Here is a 20,898-nt window from a genome sequence, read left to right as displayed (position 1 = left end):
AGGGGCTCTAGACCGGAACCTCCCCTTAAGCGGATCTGAGGTTCATCGCAATACCTACCCCTGCAAGGTGCTAAACACAGTGCCTGTAATAAAAGAATCAATGCAGCAGGTGCAACGAGCAACTTACGTTGTCCCCACTTGCCAGTCTTCGGATGAATGTAATTCGGATACAGCCCCTTCGGTTTCTCCAAATTCTTCAGCACCTTCCTCACGTTCTCGACCTTGCTCTTGAACACTGGATTGCCGGTGATGTCGCTGAGGTAGTTGAATTCGAGGTGCATCGTGCCGATTTCGGAGAGGATGCTGCACCCGTTGCTCGCCCAGCCGTAATTCTTGCTCCCCTGGAAATTCGAATGAAGTTTCGCCTGGATTAGTACACGAAGACGTTCCACCAGCGGATAAGTTCGCGGCGATGCCGAGCACGAGCGAATCGGACGGAACCAATTAAATGAAATAACATGGACGAGGTAACACTGTTTATATTATAGACGGACTTCATCTACTCTTCGCTGGCAAGACAAATATTAACCCTCGTCGTGAGAATTACTGGCACGGTCGAGGTAATAAAGAAAATTGCCGGCCTCCGCGCGAATGTAGATCGGACCTGTCTGAAAACTCGAGTGGGAATCTTTCAATTCCGCTACGGTTTCGGTGGGAAAATCGGGGGCTACGAAATAATCTTTCTTATTAGGGAAGATCGGTAGCAGGAAACCCGAATAATTCCATGCATAGTGTAGCGTTCAAGGGCTATGTATGTCTCTGTTCTTTGGATTTTGTTAAAGTCACGAAGATCTTCGAGTTTCGTTTGATTTGAATTTATTGCAGGAGAGATTCGAAACGATTTTTGGAGGCATCGAGTTACCTTGTTTTGTACTTTGCTTTTTAGGGATGCGGGAGATTAGAAGTTAAAAGAATATTAACCCTTTGGTGACACTCTGGGTGTGAGCCACCCATAAACTGATTTTGACGCTCTGTACCTTCTATATGCAAAATAAATACCTTCTTTCCAAAGCCCACGTACAAACTATTTTTTTTCTCAAAATAATATATCTGAACAACAACTCTGTAGATTTTTAGCTTCTAACATTGAAATCTGTAAATGTTACAATGTTTTGAAGATTTTTTTCGTGTTTTCTCGATATATGGTAATCTAGAATTTTTTTTCCAAAGACTGTGATAAAATGTTAGTCAAAAATTTATTGGAATACATTCTGGAGACCTTGAAATTGACCCATGATTTTTTTCATAACGATTGAATTCTTTAGATGAGAATGGCAATCGTTCAAAAATTGCTCTGGGTGTGAGCCACCCAGGTATGTCAAAGTTGATCGAAGAAGGAGGTGTGTCAACGAAGGGTTAAATGAGAGGAGGATATTTGTTAGATATAATTGGAGAGGAAACGAGTGAGAGGAGAAACATATGTAAAAAGGATAGAGGGAGGATAAACTTACAATTAAAATAGGTATAAATGAGTGTAGGAGGGCCAGCGGGAAAATAATAAAAGGACACAGTACTGGTAACGATTGGTTTTATTCTCCAGTGACTCCGTCACTGGTCCAGATGCGACAGCCTTAACCCTAAGCATTCACGCTCTTATATCTACTTCACGCACACACACATTCATTCCTAAACATGGGCTTCACGCCGCTATCGCCTGCAAGGGCCCGCCTGTCCGGGGCGCCTGTGTGGCATCACCCGACCCAGCCGGTTCAATGCTTACATGAGTAAGTAGTAAAATAGCGAAAAGAACGTTTTAAATAGTAATAAATTAGTAATAAATATTAGGTACACTAGAATATGTTGAAAGATGGCCGAGGAGAATTGTTAACCGTAAGGAAATAATAAAAATATACCATAGTTGTACGTACTCTTCCCATTTTTCCAGTAACAATAATCTGTTAATAATTAGTCACCCTTAATTCCTTCTTATTCTGGCGTCAAATCCAGAGCCAGATATCGAATTTTAATCAAACACCGTCTTCTTTATCCCCTTACATCTTCAGCTGGAGATTCTTTTTCAATATTCTAACATTATATATTATTCCTCACTTTATATATTTTTAATCATTTCGAAACGTTTTTTATCCAAATCAAAAGTGCAGCATGATGCAGTAATACTCATCTAAAACATCTAATCTGAAACCCATTCTTCTCAAATCTGTTTCTATGAATATGTCGACAAAAAATCAAAAAGCAAATGTAATTTCAGCACACATTTAATATAGGTGCTACAGAATTTAATAAAGGTACTACAGAAGCGTAAATTCATCCGTCAAGCGTCCCGCCGTGGGAAACAAAACAATTTCGATCGGATTTCCATCCACATCGCCGAACTTCCGAAGTCGAATTCGCGTCGCACAGTTTACAAAGTGGAAACAACTGTCAGAGCAGACGTTCGCGTCGTTCGCCATCTAAAAATTGCACCGAAAGAAGAAACAAGGGCCTAACGCAACAAAAAAACGGTGAAACAATGGTAGAACGGCCAGAACCAACAGTAGGGAAAGCATATGTTCCTAAACAAACAGATTGAAACAGTAAAAAGAATGAGATTATAAAACCAATATCGCGATCTTTTCAATAGCTTCTATTTGAAACATGGACCGCGGAACTTTTTTTAAAAATGTTCTGATATTATAAGTCCCCATAAGAACTGATAAAGTAAAAATTCTTGAAAATAAAAGTTCTAGTTGGAATGGAACTCATAAGATATAAAAATAAAAATGTAACAGGAACAGATATTTTGTTCATCAATATTAAAGTAGTTCTCAATTGTTGTAACAAACACTGAATACTATTCAATGAATAGTACTACAAGAATAATAAATAATTATTATTATAGTTAAATTGGTATTCTGAGTGTGTTATTTATTTGTAATATTTACCTACGCAGATAATTTCTACGTAAATATTATAGAATTTTTATGAACTTTGGTTCGTGTAAGTTATAAAAAAAATGTTATTTAAGTATTATTCTTGACAAGTTCTCTTTTCTGTTCAATACTTCTTATGTAACTATTAATTACTTATGTTATGATTTTCATACCTTTTATTAAATAAACACGAAGAATATGATATTATTTTGTTAAATAAAACTAGTACCTAACAGTTTAGTATTTTTCTTCACCTGATGGAATTTTTTTTAATAAATGTTCTGATATAACTGTTTCCATGGAACTTTTATTATATAGGTTCTAAAATATCTATTCCACCAGAACACTTTCTAAAGAAGTTCCTAAGGGTAACATTTCTTTCAATAAAAATTCCACAGGAACAGATATCTTCTTAAACGAAACATATAAGTTCTAACAGAATTTGTTTAAAATTAAGAGTTCCAGAACTTTTTTGATCCCTGCATTAAAGAAAGGGATGTAAGAAAGGGGTCAACAACTGCCGGAGTGGCGTGAAACAGAAACGTTATAACAAAAAAAGGAGAAACGAAAGAAGAGAGAATAAGCAAGGGGGTGAGTAAAAATTGCGTGGAAGAAGAGAGAAGAGGCGAGAGGAACGGAGAAAGGGAGACGGAGGGAGAGGAGATAGAAAAAGGGGCAAAGTGATCAGGTACCGCCTTTCGCGGCCTCATTATTCGTCCAATTAAGAATTTGCATATTAATCGCGGTCCGTCGCTTTGGTGGACGTGACTTGACGGAATCGTTTCAATTAAACCGGCGAATACAACGTCGTTCCGGTGTTTCTAATGTGGCGCGCAAAAACCACCGAGGTTACCGCCTCCTCCTCTGTGGATCTTTCCGGCTGCTTTTTCGCCGCTGCAGGCATACACACACACACACACACTGCCTACGAAAAGGAAAGAGAAGAATGAATTTACGGCGATATAAAAACCGGCGCCTTTTCATTTCCTCCTTTGAATGCGCACACGGGGTTGGGACTCGTGTGATTCGAATTTCTCTGTGCTTCTCTCTAAAGGATTCTCTGATAATGTTCGAGATATTTTAGATCCTTTGATGTTTCAAATAATTTATGTGAAATAATGTTTGAATCACGGATTCTATCAAGTACAGTAGAAGCTTCGTTTCTCGACTGCCGCACTGGGTGAGAAAGGGTGACCTAAAAATCAGGGGATTTTTTGCTGTTTTTTGGAACTGAATTTTCTGCCAAATGATAGTACCTTGAGATGAGGCATCAATTACAACAAATTTTCAAGTTGAACCGGCAATTAGTTTCTGAGATATGGGAGGATAATTGTTACGAAACTTCATTAATTACGGGGCTGAACAAAAAAATAGATCAAGCTGAAATCACTTTAATAGGACCGGGCACTCAAATCGCTTGAAAATCAAGGATTTCTTGCGAATTGATTACAAGGAGATGATTACAAATTGTGACAAGTACTTTTGGGTAATGTTTATTAATACTATAAACTGTAAGAAAATATTTCTTGATAATATATACATATATACGACGGTGATACAGTCGTCTTTGCAGTAATTGCAAAAAAACCGAGGTTCGGATCGACTTGAAATTTTTACAGAATATGCAAAACATATTCCTTTCTGCACTGAGCCTTAACATTAAAGTGTAAAAACTCTAGTTTTCGAAATAAAAAAACAACCATCTGTGTACCCCGAAAATCGACATTATCGTAAAAATCGGTTTCTCCTAGTCGCTATTTTAATAATCGTGGTTCAATTCATTTTTCTGAAGTTCAGACCGAAATTACAGGTTCTAGGAAAAACATATTCCAGAGAAACTGTTGCATCTTTAATTTGAAGCTCAATATCAGTGCAAAACCAAAGATACAATTTCTAAAACACTGTATAACTAACCTCGTGTGGTGCCATTTCTAAAACAGATATGTATAAAAAAATAATTTATTTACCCTGCGTGATAGAAGCATTGCATAAAAGGAAAAGTCTGTGCTTGCTTTCATTTCCTTGTAATTAATTCGGAAAGAATACTTGATTTTCCAGCGATTTGACTGCCTAGTCCCCTTAAACCATTTTCAAAGGGTCTCTTTTTATTCCGACACAGGGCGATGCAGCCCCGTGCCACGGAATTTCCTTCGAACATCCACCCCTAATTGGCAGCCTAAAGCTCCCTCAACCCCTGCCTATCCTGTGAATATCCGAGCGCCTCGGAGCTCGTGCCGCGGTTACATCAGAAATAATTAACATTAAAACACGTTGGCGTTGGCGCGGGGCCGACGCGAAACCACGAAATCCCAGACTTACCCCGGTATGGAGATTGATGACGGAATGAGGAATTCCGGTTTCCGTCTGGAAAGCGGGCAACATCCGTTCGCCGAGTTGAGCCGCCTTATCCCGGAACATCACGTCCCCGGTGAGAGCGTAACAGGCCAGCAGGCTTCCCATGAAACGAATGTTCGTCTCGAAGAGGGATATCTCGGAGTTCTGGAAACAGAAAATGGGAAAAAATCCGCCCGTTAATGCATGCTCGTCTCTGCTACGCAGCGGAGGGTGGGTTAATTCGACTGGCTGGATTCCAGTGATAAAAATATGACAGGAGCGCAGGGACGTGGCTGTAATATAGTTGGACTGCCACGGAATATGGTGTCACGTTATTTTCACGCCTCTGGTTATTTGGGAATGGTCGTGTTTCTCTTCTGGGCAAGAGTAGTTGAGTGTGGGTAATACGCAGGGTGTAGTTTGCCACGGTTCTTATGATTTTTAGGGGACTTTGGGTGATGTAATGGAAAGCTCGAAGGGAGATTTTCTGTTTCGAGTGACAATCGAATGAGGATGATAGAAAGGGCAGAATCATATGTTATTCGAGTGAGTATCTGACAGTAAGTTAAAGTTGAAATGCTGAGTGCAAGTAACTTTAGTTTATGGTGAAAGTTTCCTGGTGACGGACACGATTTGGTTTAATATATTTATCCTGAAAAAAATCGAGCACCCTTCGCTTAGCTTCTAGTGCTACGGGCTATATTACTCGGTACAGTTGAGTGAGTCAACTCGGTGAGTACATAAGCTTTTATTTACAATTCTAAAACACCCTGTATGTATTTTATCGTAGTTTATCGAATCTTTGTTTGGATTCTATTTTATTAACGCAATCAAATATATAAATGCATTAATATGTAGTTCCCTGCAATAGCAAATATATCTGTCAGCTTCGTACGAACAATAAACCTGACGAAATATTACTGGGAAAAAAGCATTAGAAAAAGAAGGGAAAGTTGAGTTGCACTGTGCACCTGAGTCCTGGTGCTCGGAAGTGGTTTCATACGCGAAGCACCATGGATTTGCGAAGTCGGTTATTGTGATCGTTCTTTTTTGTGCTTCGTATATTTTTATCCTGTTTCCTGCACTAACTCACGTTTGCTTACATTTCGCAGTGTCTACTGCCATTTCTCCCAAACAGAGCGTCCACTATATTGGACAAACAGTTCTTTTCATTCCAGTTTCTGATTTAGTACCTGAGTTTATTGTTGAGAAACATGCATTTTCAGTTTACTCAATTTCTTAGAAAAATACGTTTAACTTTTTAGTACTTACAAAAGTTGCTGCATAAGTTCCATCCGAATTGTGGAAAGAGAGGTTAACCCGGTTCCACAATAATTAATAAATGATAAGAAGGATCGACATAAAATAAAATTCTGCGAGTTTAAAGATGCCTCTTTATATCCCAAAGGAGTTTACTCCAATATTAACAATAGTTCTTTTAAATAAAATTCACAAATATCATTTACTTTTCGGGGCTGTTACTTCAGAATCCTCGTTTAATCTCAAGATAAGGCATTAAAATTTCAGTACGTCTGCTTCTGGAGTTCTGGAAGATTTACAAGTCGGCCGTGGAACTTTTAGTATTCAGTAGAATCGCTCTACTTTAATTTGCCATCAACTAAAATGAATGTTACTCTCATTACTCTTCCTCTGGCCATTATTCTTCGCCAGTGACAATTTATAAAGCGTATCGCGATGTTGATAAGGAATTGTGCGAGACGCATTACATTACGGGAGATCTTCGAATCTCGCCTGCGTTTCCGCTACGCCTTTGTGGCAAAAGCGCGCCCGTCGTTAATAGCATACTTAACGCCCAAGCATTAAGTTTAATTACACCGAATACTCGATAATTTGTCTTCCCGCTATCTACCATCCCTTTGGTGGCTGCGCTACCTTGCAATTACATTCCCAGACACTCTTTACTCGACTACTATCTTCCGCAACGCTTCAGCGCAAATAATTTTTCCGCGGGAGGAAAACATAGTATTTACATTTATTTTTTCATTCATTTTCTTATCGTGTCGTGTATGGAAGAAAATTTTAGGGGCATGTAATAGTATTCAGTGAAATGGATAAAAAAGATTTAAGGGTCCATTCTATTTTGCCGGAATATTTGTTCAGGAACTATTGCAACTGTATTTCTTTGTGGATTTGGATTATAGGTGTTTCAATTTTTATTCATTAGTCATGATAATAATAATTTCTTTTGCCACCTGACAGCTTTATAGTATCTTAATTCCTTGGTTTAGATTTTTATTTACGGTGTTGTTTGTGGTGAATTTTTTTTTATAAAGCCGAAGCGTATATTTTTACAGAACTTTTTGCAATTAAGAGAGCAACATTTAAAGAACATTTGGTAATTTTTTTATAGAAAAATATTTACGTTCATAATAAAAATACAACGGCATCCAAGAAGTGTTTTTAAAAACGGTGAGCAAGATATCTAAAAAAACTACTGCACCAATATTTCTGAAATTTTGTAGGCTTATTTTTTATATAAAAATCTACTGATTGGCGGAGGGATTTTTTTCCATTCCATGGTTTCGATTTATCAACGAAAAACGATCATTAGTGATAACCATGAAGCCATTTTTCGTCGATACAATCGAAACTATACATTGAAAAAAATGCTTGCGTCATTCAGTCGATTTTTATATAAAAAATAAGCCCACAAAAATTCAGAAAGATTGGTGCAGTAGTATTTGAGTATTTAAATATTTTTCTACAAAAAAATTACCAAATGTACTTTAAATGTTGCTCATTTAAGTGCAAAAGTTCTGTAAAAATATAAGCTTCCACTTTGTCAAAAAAAATCGCCTCTTTTGGGCCTCCTGACTAGGTATAACCCTTTAAGAAGTATGCCGCGCAGTGACTTGAGACAATAATTTCAAAACCTGAGAGGAATGAGAGCAAGTCTCAGGATTTTTCACCGAATACTATAATATCTGAATACATCTGATCCAGTGTTTAATTGACCAATTTAGAGACGAATAATTAATAATTTTCCGTATCACATCGACTAACTCGTTCTTGCTTAATTTCAACGGATGTTGCATTTCCAAAACATCTACACTTATGAACAAATTTTCTAAATATCTTCCTGTGAAAGCGTTCACCCCCAGTCTTTTACGAGGCTGCTAAGTATCCGCGGTTCATTTCGTTGCTCTTCTATATAACTCACGCCTCTTTCAGGTTGTATTGCTCGGCAGCGCGCGCAATACTTGAATCAGCAAAGCCAAATTGGCCAATCGTCGGAACCGGATTAGTCAATCGGGCGGATCGATCGAATCCGGGGCAATTACAGCTAAATCGTCGACGCGGATAGTGAGCTTTATAGTAGCAACAAACTCAGTTAAAAGATCATTTCGTCTAATTGCTCGAATCCTGTTTGCATTTCACGCGCGAACTTTGTTCCGATGTGTTATATTACCGGAGAATCGTTAGCCGTGGAGTTATCGCGGTGGGAATTTCGTAATTACGTGAGCAGGCATCGCCGCGGGGATATACGACTACGCGATGGTGGAAAAAGGCCGATCCTAGTAGTGGGAAACTCTTCCTGGGACAATGCTTGTGCGAGGAAGCGTAGTCGCACGGGCACCATGAATTTCTGGTAGCGTTCCCCTGAGGAGGTAACGAAGAGACTGGCGTGCAATGATGGACTTACGAACGGGGAAAAAATGCACGGTCTTCCTCTTTTACCACGGCGCATGCTCGGCGTTACGCTCGGCAATGTATTCCCCTGGAAAAAGTAGGAACTAGCAGATGCATCTCAATTTGCAGGGGTATTTACTTTGGGTGGGTTCTTTAGAGATCGCCAAACAGGGAGAACTCGAGTGGGACGTAACTACGTATTTCTTTTAGAAATGTCTGCGACGCCAATCTTCTCCACGGATATTTTTAGTACTTACGCGAGCAGTAACAGTCTTTTTATTACTTCATCTGCTGCCATGTCCTTTACTACCTGGTTTTCATTTTTCTTCCATTTATTCGACGGTTAAACGTAAGGGGCTGTCATTGAAGCATACATGTACCAATCTGTACAGTAAATATTTTAGTTTAACTTCCTGAGTGTGTTTCGTCTCTGCTCCAATGCTTTCAGGGATTTGTTGCAGGTTATTAAAGGTTTCTCTTAATGGTGACAGTGTTTGTACATCTGGTAAAAGTGGAGGGAATTGTAGAGCGGTACCAACAGATTTGAAAGAACTGTAAACTGAGCTACGAGACATAAGAATAATATATGTTACGTGTTCTCTGTGAATGGTGAGAAATTAGATTCAGGAACTTTATAACCCGAAACGTATAAGATAGTGCTTGTTTAAGCTTGCTAAGAAACAATGCAACTTGATAACATGAGTAAGTTTGTGTAGGGGTTTAGTTTACGTCTACACGTACTCGTTACGATAGCATCGTTTCCCTGTGAAAGAACACCGGAGTGTAGTGCAGAAACGCAACTCCTTCCGCGAATAACGATGCCTCGCGATAAACTTGCGGGATTTAAAGTTCGCGGTATCTCGTATCCGGCTTTATACGAGGAGCGAGGGAGAGCAGATGTCTGGAAAAGTGGCGGAGATTCGGTGATTAAGGTCCCAGGATGTTTAATAAGCTAAGATTATTATTAGTTCGCGAAGTTACGAAGTTATCCTGTCCGACAAACTGTCTGCAGCTCGTCTGGTTTACATTCATCTAGTGTTCTCCTTTATCTCGAGCTTCATATCGTTGTTATCGCGGGGCGTAAAATTCAGAATGTTACGGGGCTAATATCTTTGGAACTGAGGGTGGCATGAACTTTACTGCGAGTGGGATTTTTATCATGCGATAAATCCCACCCTTTCCATGTGTAGATCATTTCAAGACTGTTTGGAATTTTTAAATGGCAACATGTGGATTTAAACGCACATGTTTGCAGCTTAATTCTTGACGAGTGAAATGCCTGTGCACTGTCAAGATCGCGACAAAGATTGTAGTGGAATAATTGTGGGCAAAGAGCTGAGAGGACGTTCCGTTTCTCCTTCAATACAAGTGTTGAAACCGACAAGTGGAAACGCCCTGTATTTGGTCAGACGTGTGCGTTGACAGACTTTCTGCTATGTTACACTTGGAATTGTGTTACCAAGTGTCGCTAATAAATTTCTTTTCTGAAATTCAAAGTACTATTCGAAATTTACTATTTCAAGGACTCCTAGTTTCTTTTCATAAACGTGGGTATTTAAACATGTATATTTAAATACCCTATCTAGTATCTCGGTGTCACAGTGTATTGTGATTTTATAGGAAAATTGTAGATGGTTTCATACGAATAATAAAAAATCTGTGTATAAATCTAGGATTTCGCAGGAGTGGCAATCAAGGGTTAATTCTTTTACTTTTAATACGTCATTTTACAAAAATTGAAGATTTCTGTTTCTTAAAAATAAAGCAGTGATTCAAGCTACTTAGATGCTTGAATGTTCCTTTGACTTCTTGTTACTATCCTCTATAAGTGAACGCGACGTCTCCTTACGTGAATGAGCCCTTAAAATTCCTCCTGTAGGCTACAATCAACAGAGTATAGATGCTAATTAGCAAGAACACGCAGATAGTATCGGCAACACACGAGGGGATAATAACGTGTTACACTTACAACAGGTAGATGTTTGTTATCTTCGTTTTTGAAGGGCAAAGCACGGCTAATTGACGTTTACGACGTGACTGCCTGATGGAACCTTCGGCAGCTGATTATTGTAAAAACACAGCGATTCGATTGTTCAAATTCGTTCAAACACTTACTACCCACATTTTTCGTTTATTTACCCATGCTAAAAATTCAATTTTACAATCCGATTCACAATATGTTAGAGTAAAGTTCCCCGAAGGATATGGAAGTGGCATTCGTTAGAACTGTAACCAGCTACTGTCAAAATTTCAAGTCAATTAATTCATCAGATTTCGAGAAATCTCAACAAATTTTTGCTCGTGCGAATCCACTTTAATGGAACGTAACTTCATGAAAAATTATTATTTTTTTTACAATATTTACTGTACTTTACAGAAATATGTATTATACAAAAAAGCATTACTGAATTAAAAAATTAACTGTAAAATTGACCGTACTTTTCGATCGAACAATGGTGATCAAAATTTGCGAATTCTAGGTGAATTAAGTTCGTTCGTATGAGAATCACTGCGTTCCATTTGTATCGGTGCACTTGGAGGCGTCAGAAGTGGCGTGATGGAACGAAATGTGCGTACGATGGTCATAAATAGCTTGCTGCAATTTGCCGCATCTCGGGCGGCGATGCAGCCGACAGGAAAATTGCAAAATACGACCGGCTCCACCTGTCGTAATCGCGGCAGTTTATCCTAATACGCGAGATGCTGTAGACAGAGGTGTGCTATCAAGGGGAAAGACGTAATCGGTCTTGTAACGAACACCGGCTCCCCTTCCATCATACCGATCGTCGAAACATTCAATTCGGTGATATACAGAGCTGTGCAAATCATTCCACTTAACACTAATATTTTCACGTTCCAGTTTCCTGCAGAAACACGAAGACTGTTAACTGGGCCATTTTTCCACTCACCTATATATTTAATTTATTTAAAAACGTGTATCTAAGAAACTTATCAAAAATCATTATTTCCTCGTAGCAGATGCTGCATATAACTTAACCCGTTAATCTATACATTGCTCGATCGATTGTGCTCCCTAGCTGGGTAGTGACAAATGGCAAAAGCCGAGTTGACAGGTATGAATATCTCTTAATGTTATTTCGGATATAAATGCAGAAAGATTCAATGACAGATAAACGAACATTTTACTCAAAATATATTATTAGTAAACAGGTGAATATTTATTTTATTCTATGTTCAATTATTTTTAACCACTATCTTAGGCATCCCAGGTGTTTACTCATAGTTTGCTCTAAGAAACCAAAATCCAACGTCCCAACCTACATTGAAAGTAGTACCTACTTCGAAGCTTCAGCTTCGAATAGATTCATTTCACTATCACATTGCAAAGTAAGCTACGCAAAGCTCACGTTCAGGTATCTTCCAAGAAGAGAGTCACCACCTCAAACAACAATTACATCACAGGAACACACTGGAGTGCCGCAGCATCACGCCATCTATCATCATATTATATAAACCAGACAACAAGATCGAAAGAAACAGCAGCAAAGTGTTAAACCATGAATACGGTGTATAATGAGACGCACGTTTGCGTAATGATCGGTAGAAAAGCGAGGAGGAAATGATAGGCTGACGCCGCTATCAGTTCCATAAGTACATATCAAGGATCGGTAGCTGGACGATCGGCCGCAGGATGTAATTATGGAGAATGAAGTAACCGTGCTTCTGCTACAAAGGAACCTCCGATTAGACCCAACGGAACAGGGGAACAACGTAGCGCCTGGTTGCCGGTCGCATCGTCTGGCCGCGGCTGGCGGAGGCCAAGGTGGTTGTAAGTATTTATAAATCGATCGAGGAAAGGGCGAAGAAAAAAGAATCTAAGGGCGGGCGCCTATATTACCAGGCTGATGCCTGGTTTACGAGGTCGTTAAGTTAAAGGGACTCTTGGGTCGCTCGCCTATCGGATGTTGCTCCGCGTTGATGCGCTTTCCGGTTCGGCAGGTGTGCCGGATTAACTCGTTTACTTAGGACCTAATAGCGCAGCCTTCTTATTAAACCTGTGACTTCGTTAAAAGGAGCAGCTACCTTCTTGGTGGCCTTTAACCCGATTTCCGCCCATGGGAACGCTCCTCTTTCAATTTCACGCCCCGCTAGACGATCCTTTTCTCCCGCCTCAGGTTCGCGTCGGCAAACCCCGGCGTGCTGCATTTTATTGGAAATATCAGGAGACTTTTATATTGTCCGTCCCCGTCTGGGGCGCGTGAGATTTAATTTATACATCGTCGGGTACGGAGGGGGTTAATTAACACCACCGAGAAATTAATTTCTTCGCTGTCCTCGTGATTGATCGTGGAATCAGCCTTCGCGGAGCGGCCTGCCTTTATTTTGGTAATTAAGGGACATGGCTTTGGTCGTTTGTTGCTGCAGCTTGAGGTAATGAAATGTGATCAGAATGTAGTCGAGGTTTTCTCGAGGATTATAGATCGGTGCTAAGGTTTGTTTTCTCACTGTTACGTGATGTTAGGCGTACGGAAATTACCTTTTTTACTAGGCCTACTTGCACTTTTACCAGACAGGTGGGACGAGATCGTAAATGGCCAAGGGAAATTTAATAAATAGTCTCAAAATCTCTCAGTCAATTAGGTACAAATTTAATGGCAGCCAACTGACTGTCAAACATACTTGGTATCTGTTTTTTTTTTTTAATTCCAGGTAAGTATATGTTTTCGAATCATATTTCTTATAAGATTGTTACATCATATCGTTTCAATTTACCTCATTTTCTTATTGGCCAATAGTTGCCGTGGGTTTGCAGAAAACACTTTATGCTTCTTTTCAGAGAACTTTTAATTAAAACGTCACGTTCGCGATTGCTTCGATAACAATTGACATTTCTATTTAACCAATCGCACAGAAACGATACTTTGATAATTCGCTTCGACAGCTGTCCACAAACTTCTAGCTTTTAAAAAGCACTTTTCTTCTCCTGGGAAACTGGAGAACAATACTGAGTGGCCGATAAATAATCTTCTTAATTCTTAAAAGACACATTTAGATATTTCTCTTGTCCGTTCATTAATTCTTTCCCAGTTTCTCTTTTCCTTTCTACAAACAGTATTGTCGCTCTTTTTAGACCACGATTAAAGATTAAAGGTTCCATTCAAATGGCTGTAAAATACTCAGCCAAGTGGTCCGCGCAAAATAGTTATCCTTTGATGACACACCACTTCAGTTATTAATGCAGCTTCCGTCTGCATCTCAATTAAACCGTCTAGGTTTCACGCTTCCATTTATTAAGAATATTTTTTCATTCTCTATTCTTCGTTACAAAACGGATTTGGGCAAACTGTTTTTAAACGAAAATAACGGATAAATATAAATGATAAATATTCCAAATACTGTTATCCCGGAAGTTCTCAAGTCTGCAGATGAAACATAAATTAAAATATATAAACAGATTGAATCACATTAAATGTATTTACGAAATGTTGCAATTCAATTATTTTCAACTCATTGTCAATCGAATATCCGACATCTATTTTGTCGATATTTTCCAAGATATAGTGCATTGTCAGATATGTATTATTGTGCACAAATTTTGAGAGCTACTCTTTCCCGAAATGTTCGTAATTATAATAGATAATATGATATGTTACCTCAAAGTCACGCTGCGTTATAGAGGCTTAAACACGTTCCACCAGCGTTCTAAATTCAGTTCAATCCAAAATCCCCAACATCCTCTAAGTTTGATATTCAAACTGACTGCTATCTACGATGGCGTCCACCTGTTCATCGCGGCGCTAACTAACGCCAGGTAAGTTTTAATGAAGACGTAGTAAGCCACATGGACGCATTGACACTTCGCTCGCATGTGCACGCGATGCGGACTGTTCCACCTACCGCGTTTCTTGCCAAACCAGCCATCGACTCTGTTTTGCATGAAAACCCCTCTGCCTGGTACTATCGATTCGTTCAAATTGAAATATCCGATACGGCTTGGGCTAAATGATTCTGAAGCTTCATCGAAAAACAGGAACAATTCTCGTGGATCTTATTGGCTTCAGATAGCAGCTTTCGCTGAATTTTAGAAAGCACGAGAGTGCAGGAGGATCTTTCCCTTTAAGCAGGCTTCTTTTAAAGTGGCTTCTTTGTAACGAGATTTTTCGTCCCAAGTGTAGAATTGGAATATTTCATGATAATGTAATGAGTATCGCGGTGTTTGGGGTGTTAGGGGAAGTAACTGATTGTTATTTCCAGCGACGTTATTCCCTGTTATTTTTCTATGTGTTTAGAATTAATTTAATTGGATTTGATGATTATAAGGAGTGATTTAACGATTTTTACAGAAAATAATTGAGTAACCTTTTGCGTACGAATCTCATTATTGCTTGGTACAGGTATCTACTGTTTAGTTCTACCTTTTCCCTTTCAAACGTATATGTACTTACTCCTATAACTGAACAATCTATAATTCGTATATAATACTCCTTTTTGTTCGAAATTTCTTGCACCTGTAAAACGCACGTATTACTTATTAGCCACTTGGCTTTAATGATTACAATAAAATTCTAAGCAACAATTCTCTGTGACGTGGCGGCAATAGAAGGCTGGAAATTTGGAACTAGAACTCTGGCTCTCCAGCTGTGATAATCAGATATTTGCATGGGAATGCCCACAAGGAAAAACAAGGGAGACGTGCGAAAGGTAAGCCCGTTATCGCCGTCTCTTCTACTTTTTAATCTTCGCATTGCCGAGAATGCACGAGACCGTGAGCGACTTTACAGCAACGCGTTTAAGACTACTTCTTATGGCGCTGCTTGCAGTGCGATACACATTACAGAGCGTATAAAACCGAGATATCGCATTGTTCCTTCCAGTTTTAAGTGCATCACCGCCAAGTTACACCAACCACTTTTCATGCGTACGAGATACAGGATTTTCGCAATTCTGTGGGAGGTCAAAGTTACGTCCGATGGGTACTGAATTTTCTCTTTAACTCCGTTTTTTTTTTCTAACAGATACAGGGCCCCGCGAAACGAGATAGATAAAAAAATGATCGTGAATGTAAACCAGTTGTATTTATGATGAATATGTTAATAATATGTCGCTATTCGAATGAAAGGAAGGCAGAAGCAGCAAGAGGAATTTTTTTTATCTAGTTTCATACAAATGTTGTTGGATTCACTTTGTATTTCCGATGTTAATATTGTGCTTTGCGTGGGAGGGAGAGCTGAGAATATTTTTAAATAATCGAATTTATGCTGATGTTACGGTTAAGGATCGAATAGGTGAGATATTATCATAAAGATGTTTCAACGAACTGTCCGCAAGGTACAGTTGCATTACCATGTATGAATATTTCATAATATTAAAATAATAATATTTCAATATTTTTATATATTTCAAATGTCAGGGCCTTTTCGCACGAGAAACTTCTGTGGCTCACGACACGACTGGTATTTCCGGCATACGAAGTTGACAGAGGTAATCATGCTTTTAAACGATTTATTACATATATTAGTTTCAAAATTGTAGTACAAGAAAAGAATTACTTTTGTAGTTTTTAATGTACTTTATAAATCGTTTAACTTAAATAGTTTTTTATATATATCTTTTACAAAACAGATAAAACCAGAAAAGGAAATTTGTAAATACATAAAGCATACCAGTTGTCAGTTTCAAAAGTGTCGAAAATCGAAAACCATCGAGAATTTAAATAGCCCTGAAGTTTAGAAAAATTTCTTCCATCCAGGAATGGAAAAATTTAAAAACCAGTGACTACCCTTTCTGCTACTTGACAAGACACGAATTGTAAAATCTGGTGATTTTTGCGATTTGAAATATTTCCACCCAAAACGTCCCAACTGTCTCTTCAACGAATTTTTAGACCTCCAACGAACTTTTTATCAAATGTTAATAAAAGCACAGCGATATGTGTTAGCAAAACTATATAAACGTCCAATATTCTCTCATAAAATGGCACCATTGAAGTGCATCCCCTTAATTTTCAAGAAGACGCGATCGCACGGTTGCCATTCTCCGCGAGGACCGCCTTGGAACCGTTGTCATCGATTTCCAGCAGTCCCTTTCTCTCTCGTTTCGTTTATTCGACGCAGCCTTGCCGGCGAATCTTCCCCGTCGCCTTGCGACGTTCACGGACAGTAAAATGGAATTGTGATGATTATTACGCCCCCGTTTCTGCGCGCAGAAATGCGCCACATGAACGGGAATGGAGCGGAAAAAGAAAGGGTGGATGCAAGAGGCGGAGGAAATCAAGACGATGGCACCGTGAGGCCGTGGAGGGCTGCTTAAGGAGAATCACGGCGGGAGGGTGGATCAGGTGCCGGCTCGAGCTGAAATTGGTCCTTGGCCAATATTGCACTCCAGAATGCGCGGTCCAATGGCACCTTTACTATGAAATACGTGACGAGGCCCCTTAATGATTCATGGACACCAAGACGAAGAAAGTTCGACAGTTTTGAGGAGTCAATCGATAACGAGGCTGCGCGACGACTGTAAATGTCATCCATGACAATTCATTTGGGCCCATAAGACTTGCGAAGGACCACCACCCAACTGTTACACGCCGATTTTGATGAAACTCGGCATACAGATAGAGTACCTAAAAATATCAGACGTACAGTTATTTTTAGCGGCGAGCATTCGCGTTTAGGGGGTGAAATTACCCTTCAAACTTCGGGGTTGGAACACTGTTTAGCTGAGTAATTCTATAATGACTAGAAATAGAAAGAGTAACAGTTAGGTGACGTTATTTTGGACAAATAAAATTGTGAACGTAGCGTGAAGAATTTTGAAATGTAAATAATATGTGATATTTAATATTCATGCATCCCTGATCTTTTACAAATTCTAGGATTACTCTGTATTTTTCATTGCTTCACCACCTTTTTCTCTCCTGAAATATTACACACCTGTGTACTTTCTAATATGAAATATGAAACAAATTAAATTAAATAAACGAAGGCAGTTTCTTTCCTTACTTCATTTTCTCTTCAGCATCATATCCCCAACAAATATTTTATACTCAATTCAGTTTTACTCATTTACAGCTTCTATTTATATTTTTTACCCTGCGACATTTAGGAGTAAATATTTTTTCGAGTAGAATCGAGAAATCGATCAGCTCTTCCGTACGACTGAGGCATGCACTTGATGGTCCACGAAACGAAGCAAAAAGGTAACAGGAAGTAACGACATTTACAAGAGGGGTGTTAAGAGGATGTAACGCCAGGGGTAGACGAATTACGCGAATATGATTACCGAGAGAGATTGTTCACGGAACAGCTTGCAATTCGTACTGCGAAAACCACTCGCGTGTTTTCGAGCCACTTGTAAGAGCGTGCTACGACGGTTGTACAGCCTGGAGATAGTCACGGAAGCACTTTCGTGAGTAACAAGTTTCGACGCGCGTTTCGCATGCTCCACTTTTGCTCCCCCTTGCCAGACGCGATACTCTTTGTTTTCGAGGTGGAAGTGGTTTACAGGAAAATGAGCTCCGCGTCGTATCTCGACGCCCCATGCTTTTCACGTCGAAGAAGAGGCAGCGCACCTGGGGAGGCATCGAGCCTGTGGGTCACGGTGCCCGCTACGAGGACTCCGCTTCGCGAAATTAACTCCAATTAACGAGACAACGAGACGAATTGTATCTAATTCATCCGTTTGTCTTCGTGGAGGTGTTCGCAGAAACGGTCAATATTCATAGATATATTAGGAAATTAATTATTTGAGAGAGTATTGTTATGGAAAAATGTACGAAACAGAATGTTTTAGGTCGAAAGATAGACGTCCTCCAATTTTCCAACAGATCAGTTCAGATTCTATTTACACAACCTGCGTTTGAATAACTAGATATGTATGCAAACATCCCCTAATTTTCCACGAACTTTTAGGTCGTTTTAAAATACTCAGACGCAAAAATTTTTCTGAAATAGTTCGTGTCCTTCGACGAGTTTCTATTAAATGAATTTTGCTAAACTTGTAAAACAATTCTAAGGTCGCCAACGAATGCAGAGTGGTTATTCTATTTGCGTCTGATATTAATACAGTACTAGTATTTCAAGTTATAGAAGTTGACAGTCGTTTAGGCATTCACAGCCTAGGTACTTGCAATCTTCACTATCCGAGTCCCTTGGGTATAGACCGCATCCTTTTGAAAAAGTATTCCGACGTTTCGCCGCTATTGCGCCTGGCTTCATGAAGGGTTTGAGAATACAGCACTACCCACAGACGCCTGATGAAACCAGCAGCAATGCTGGCGAAACGTAGGGAGTCATTTTCCAAATGTCATGGCTTGCACCCGGTAGCCTGAAAGTGCGCTATCAACTGCAGGAACTCGGGTCGTGAAAGCTGCAAGGATCTCATTCAGCTATGCTAATACTCTGAATTTTCCCCAATTAGAGGGACACATCATCCTGTACAGTCGACAGTATCAATCCAACAGGGAACTCAATTACCATGGCAATGCTTTCCAAATTAACAAACTGTTCGCCTAATTGCATTTCGGCATGTGCGAAAGGGGCAAAGGAAGGATAATTTTGCGAGAGGAAAGGCAGAAATTGCTTTTCTGCTTCGAATCTGCGCGGCAGAAGATTCCAAGTTTGAGTTCTCTGTTTTTAAAATACACTACTGGTGGTGGAAGAGAAACTTCCATGCGGAGTAGGTGATTATGTTTCCATAGAAGATATTAATCGTAAGTGATGGATTGTGAGCTATAGTAGCAGAGGAGAACAACTATGGGATAGATCATACTGGAGAGATGAAGAAAGCTACTCGATCTTGAGCATGCCAATGAATATGTTCCTAGTATAGCAGACCTGTGCCTCAACAGGGGAGAAAATCGATGGCAATGTGAAGACTCTGTTAAAAAAAATCGAAGGCTACTCAAGAATCTACAAGCATAGGGATGGGAGAACAATAGATTAATAGATAGCCTTAGGTTAGGGAGTCCCTTAGAATTGAAGGTGCGATAAAATGTTGGGACGGCCGCTAATTTTATTCCTTTTGGTGTGCTAAGTAAGTATGATCATTCTGAACCCTGCCTCAAGAAACTTAATGTCACAATACACTGTGATCTTTTTTTATTTTATTTTGGTCCAGCTTTAGACAATAATCGTTACCTTGGAGCACAGGTTGCTGGAATGCATAAATATTTTATGCATAGATATTATTAATATAGTGTTAAGTATCAATATAAGTCCCATCACATATTTGCTTACATACAGGGTTACATATTAAAAAAACAGCTGTTTTCAGGAGCGTAGTTTCGTTCAAAACTTTGAGCCTCTTGAGGCAGGGTTTAGAGTTGCTTAATCGAGCTGAAATTTTTCGCACGTATTTGCCACGCCAACGGGAAATAATTTAGGAGGCGTCTCGGACCGAATTCCTAAATTAAAAAAAAAATTATTATAAGAGACACCCTACCTTATGTTCTTTTATTAAAAAATCTATGGCCACTGAAGAATCTACAAGCACAGAAAACAAAGGGTCTATCTATCCCAAAGAATCGAAGGCTCAAGAATTTGCGAGCACTGCAGCTGGCTAAAAGTCACCTGGCAAAGATTGGGACCGTCGCATCGATCGACTTCCTGGCTGGGATAAAAAGAGTCTGGTCAAGATACCGCGTATCGGACGCGCATAAGAACTCGGCTATGATTCCCTCTAACATACCATTAACTGTAAGAGCCGGCGATGCCTAGAATAATTCCGTTTCATGAACTTCAGCTCGCGATCGTCGTAACTTCGCGCCCGAGGCGATAATGCTCCCAAGGATGGTAGTCTGGGATGGGTGGTGGGATGAAGACATTATGCTTGCACTTTAGATAAGAGGCCCAGCTCGGTAGCACTTGGAAGGTGCTGGCGCACATATCCCTGTCTTAGTCGAGATCTATCTATACTCTAGGTTCTTTCTCGACCCCACTTTTATTTCTTTCCCATCGAGGCCTCTCGTAAACAGGCCTTGCTATTTCTTGCGATCGTTCAAGTCGATCTTAGTCGAGGGGCACGCTCGCTGATTACCGAGCAGACGCTTCACGCTTGGTTTGCCGCAAAATAGCTTCCCTGTTTC

At 39.6% G+C, this 20,898-nt stretch overlaps 1 protein-coding gene across 1 annotated transcript in view; it reads right to left on the bottom strand.

Annotated features, from left to right (window-relative positions):
• Nucleotides 1–20,898, bottom strand: part of LOC143371406 (mannosyl-oligosaccharide alpha-1,2-mannosidase IA-like) — a 109,150-nt gene that overhangs the window by 14,659 nt on the left and 73,593 nt on the right. The window contains exons 2-3 of the mRNA XM_076816549.1: nucleotides 5,190–5,369; nucleotides 128–341 (exon numbers count right to left, since the gene is read on the bottom strand). Coding sequence (XP_076672664.1) covers nucleotides 128–341; nucleotides 5,190–5,330 — 355 coding nt within the window. The 5' untranslated portion in view covers nucleotides 5,331–5,369. The remainder of the gene's footprint in view (nucleotides 1–127; nucleotides 342–5,189; nucleotides 5,370–20,898) is intronic.

The sequence above is a fragment of the Andrena cerasifolii genome, chromosome 7, assembly GCF_050908995.1.
Source record: "Andrena cerasifolii isolate SP2316 chromosome 7, iyAndCera1_principal, whole genome shotgun sequence".
NCBI classification, from domain to species: domain Eukaryota; kingdom Metazoa; phylum Arthropoda; class Insecta; order Hymenoptera; family Andrenidae; genus Andrena; species Andrena cerasifolii.
This window is presented reverse-complemented; position numbering and strand designations above follow the sequence as displayed.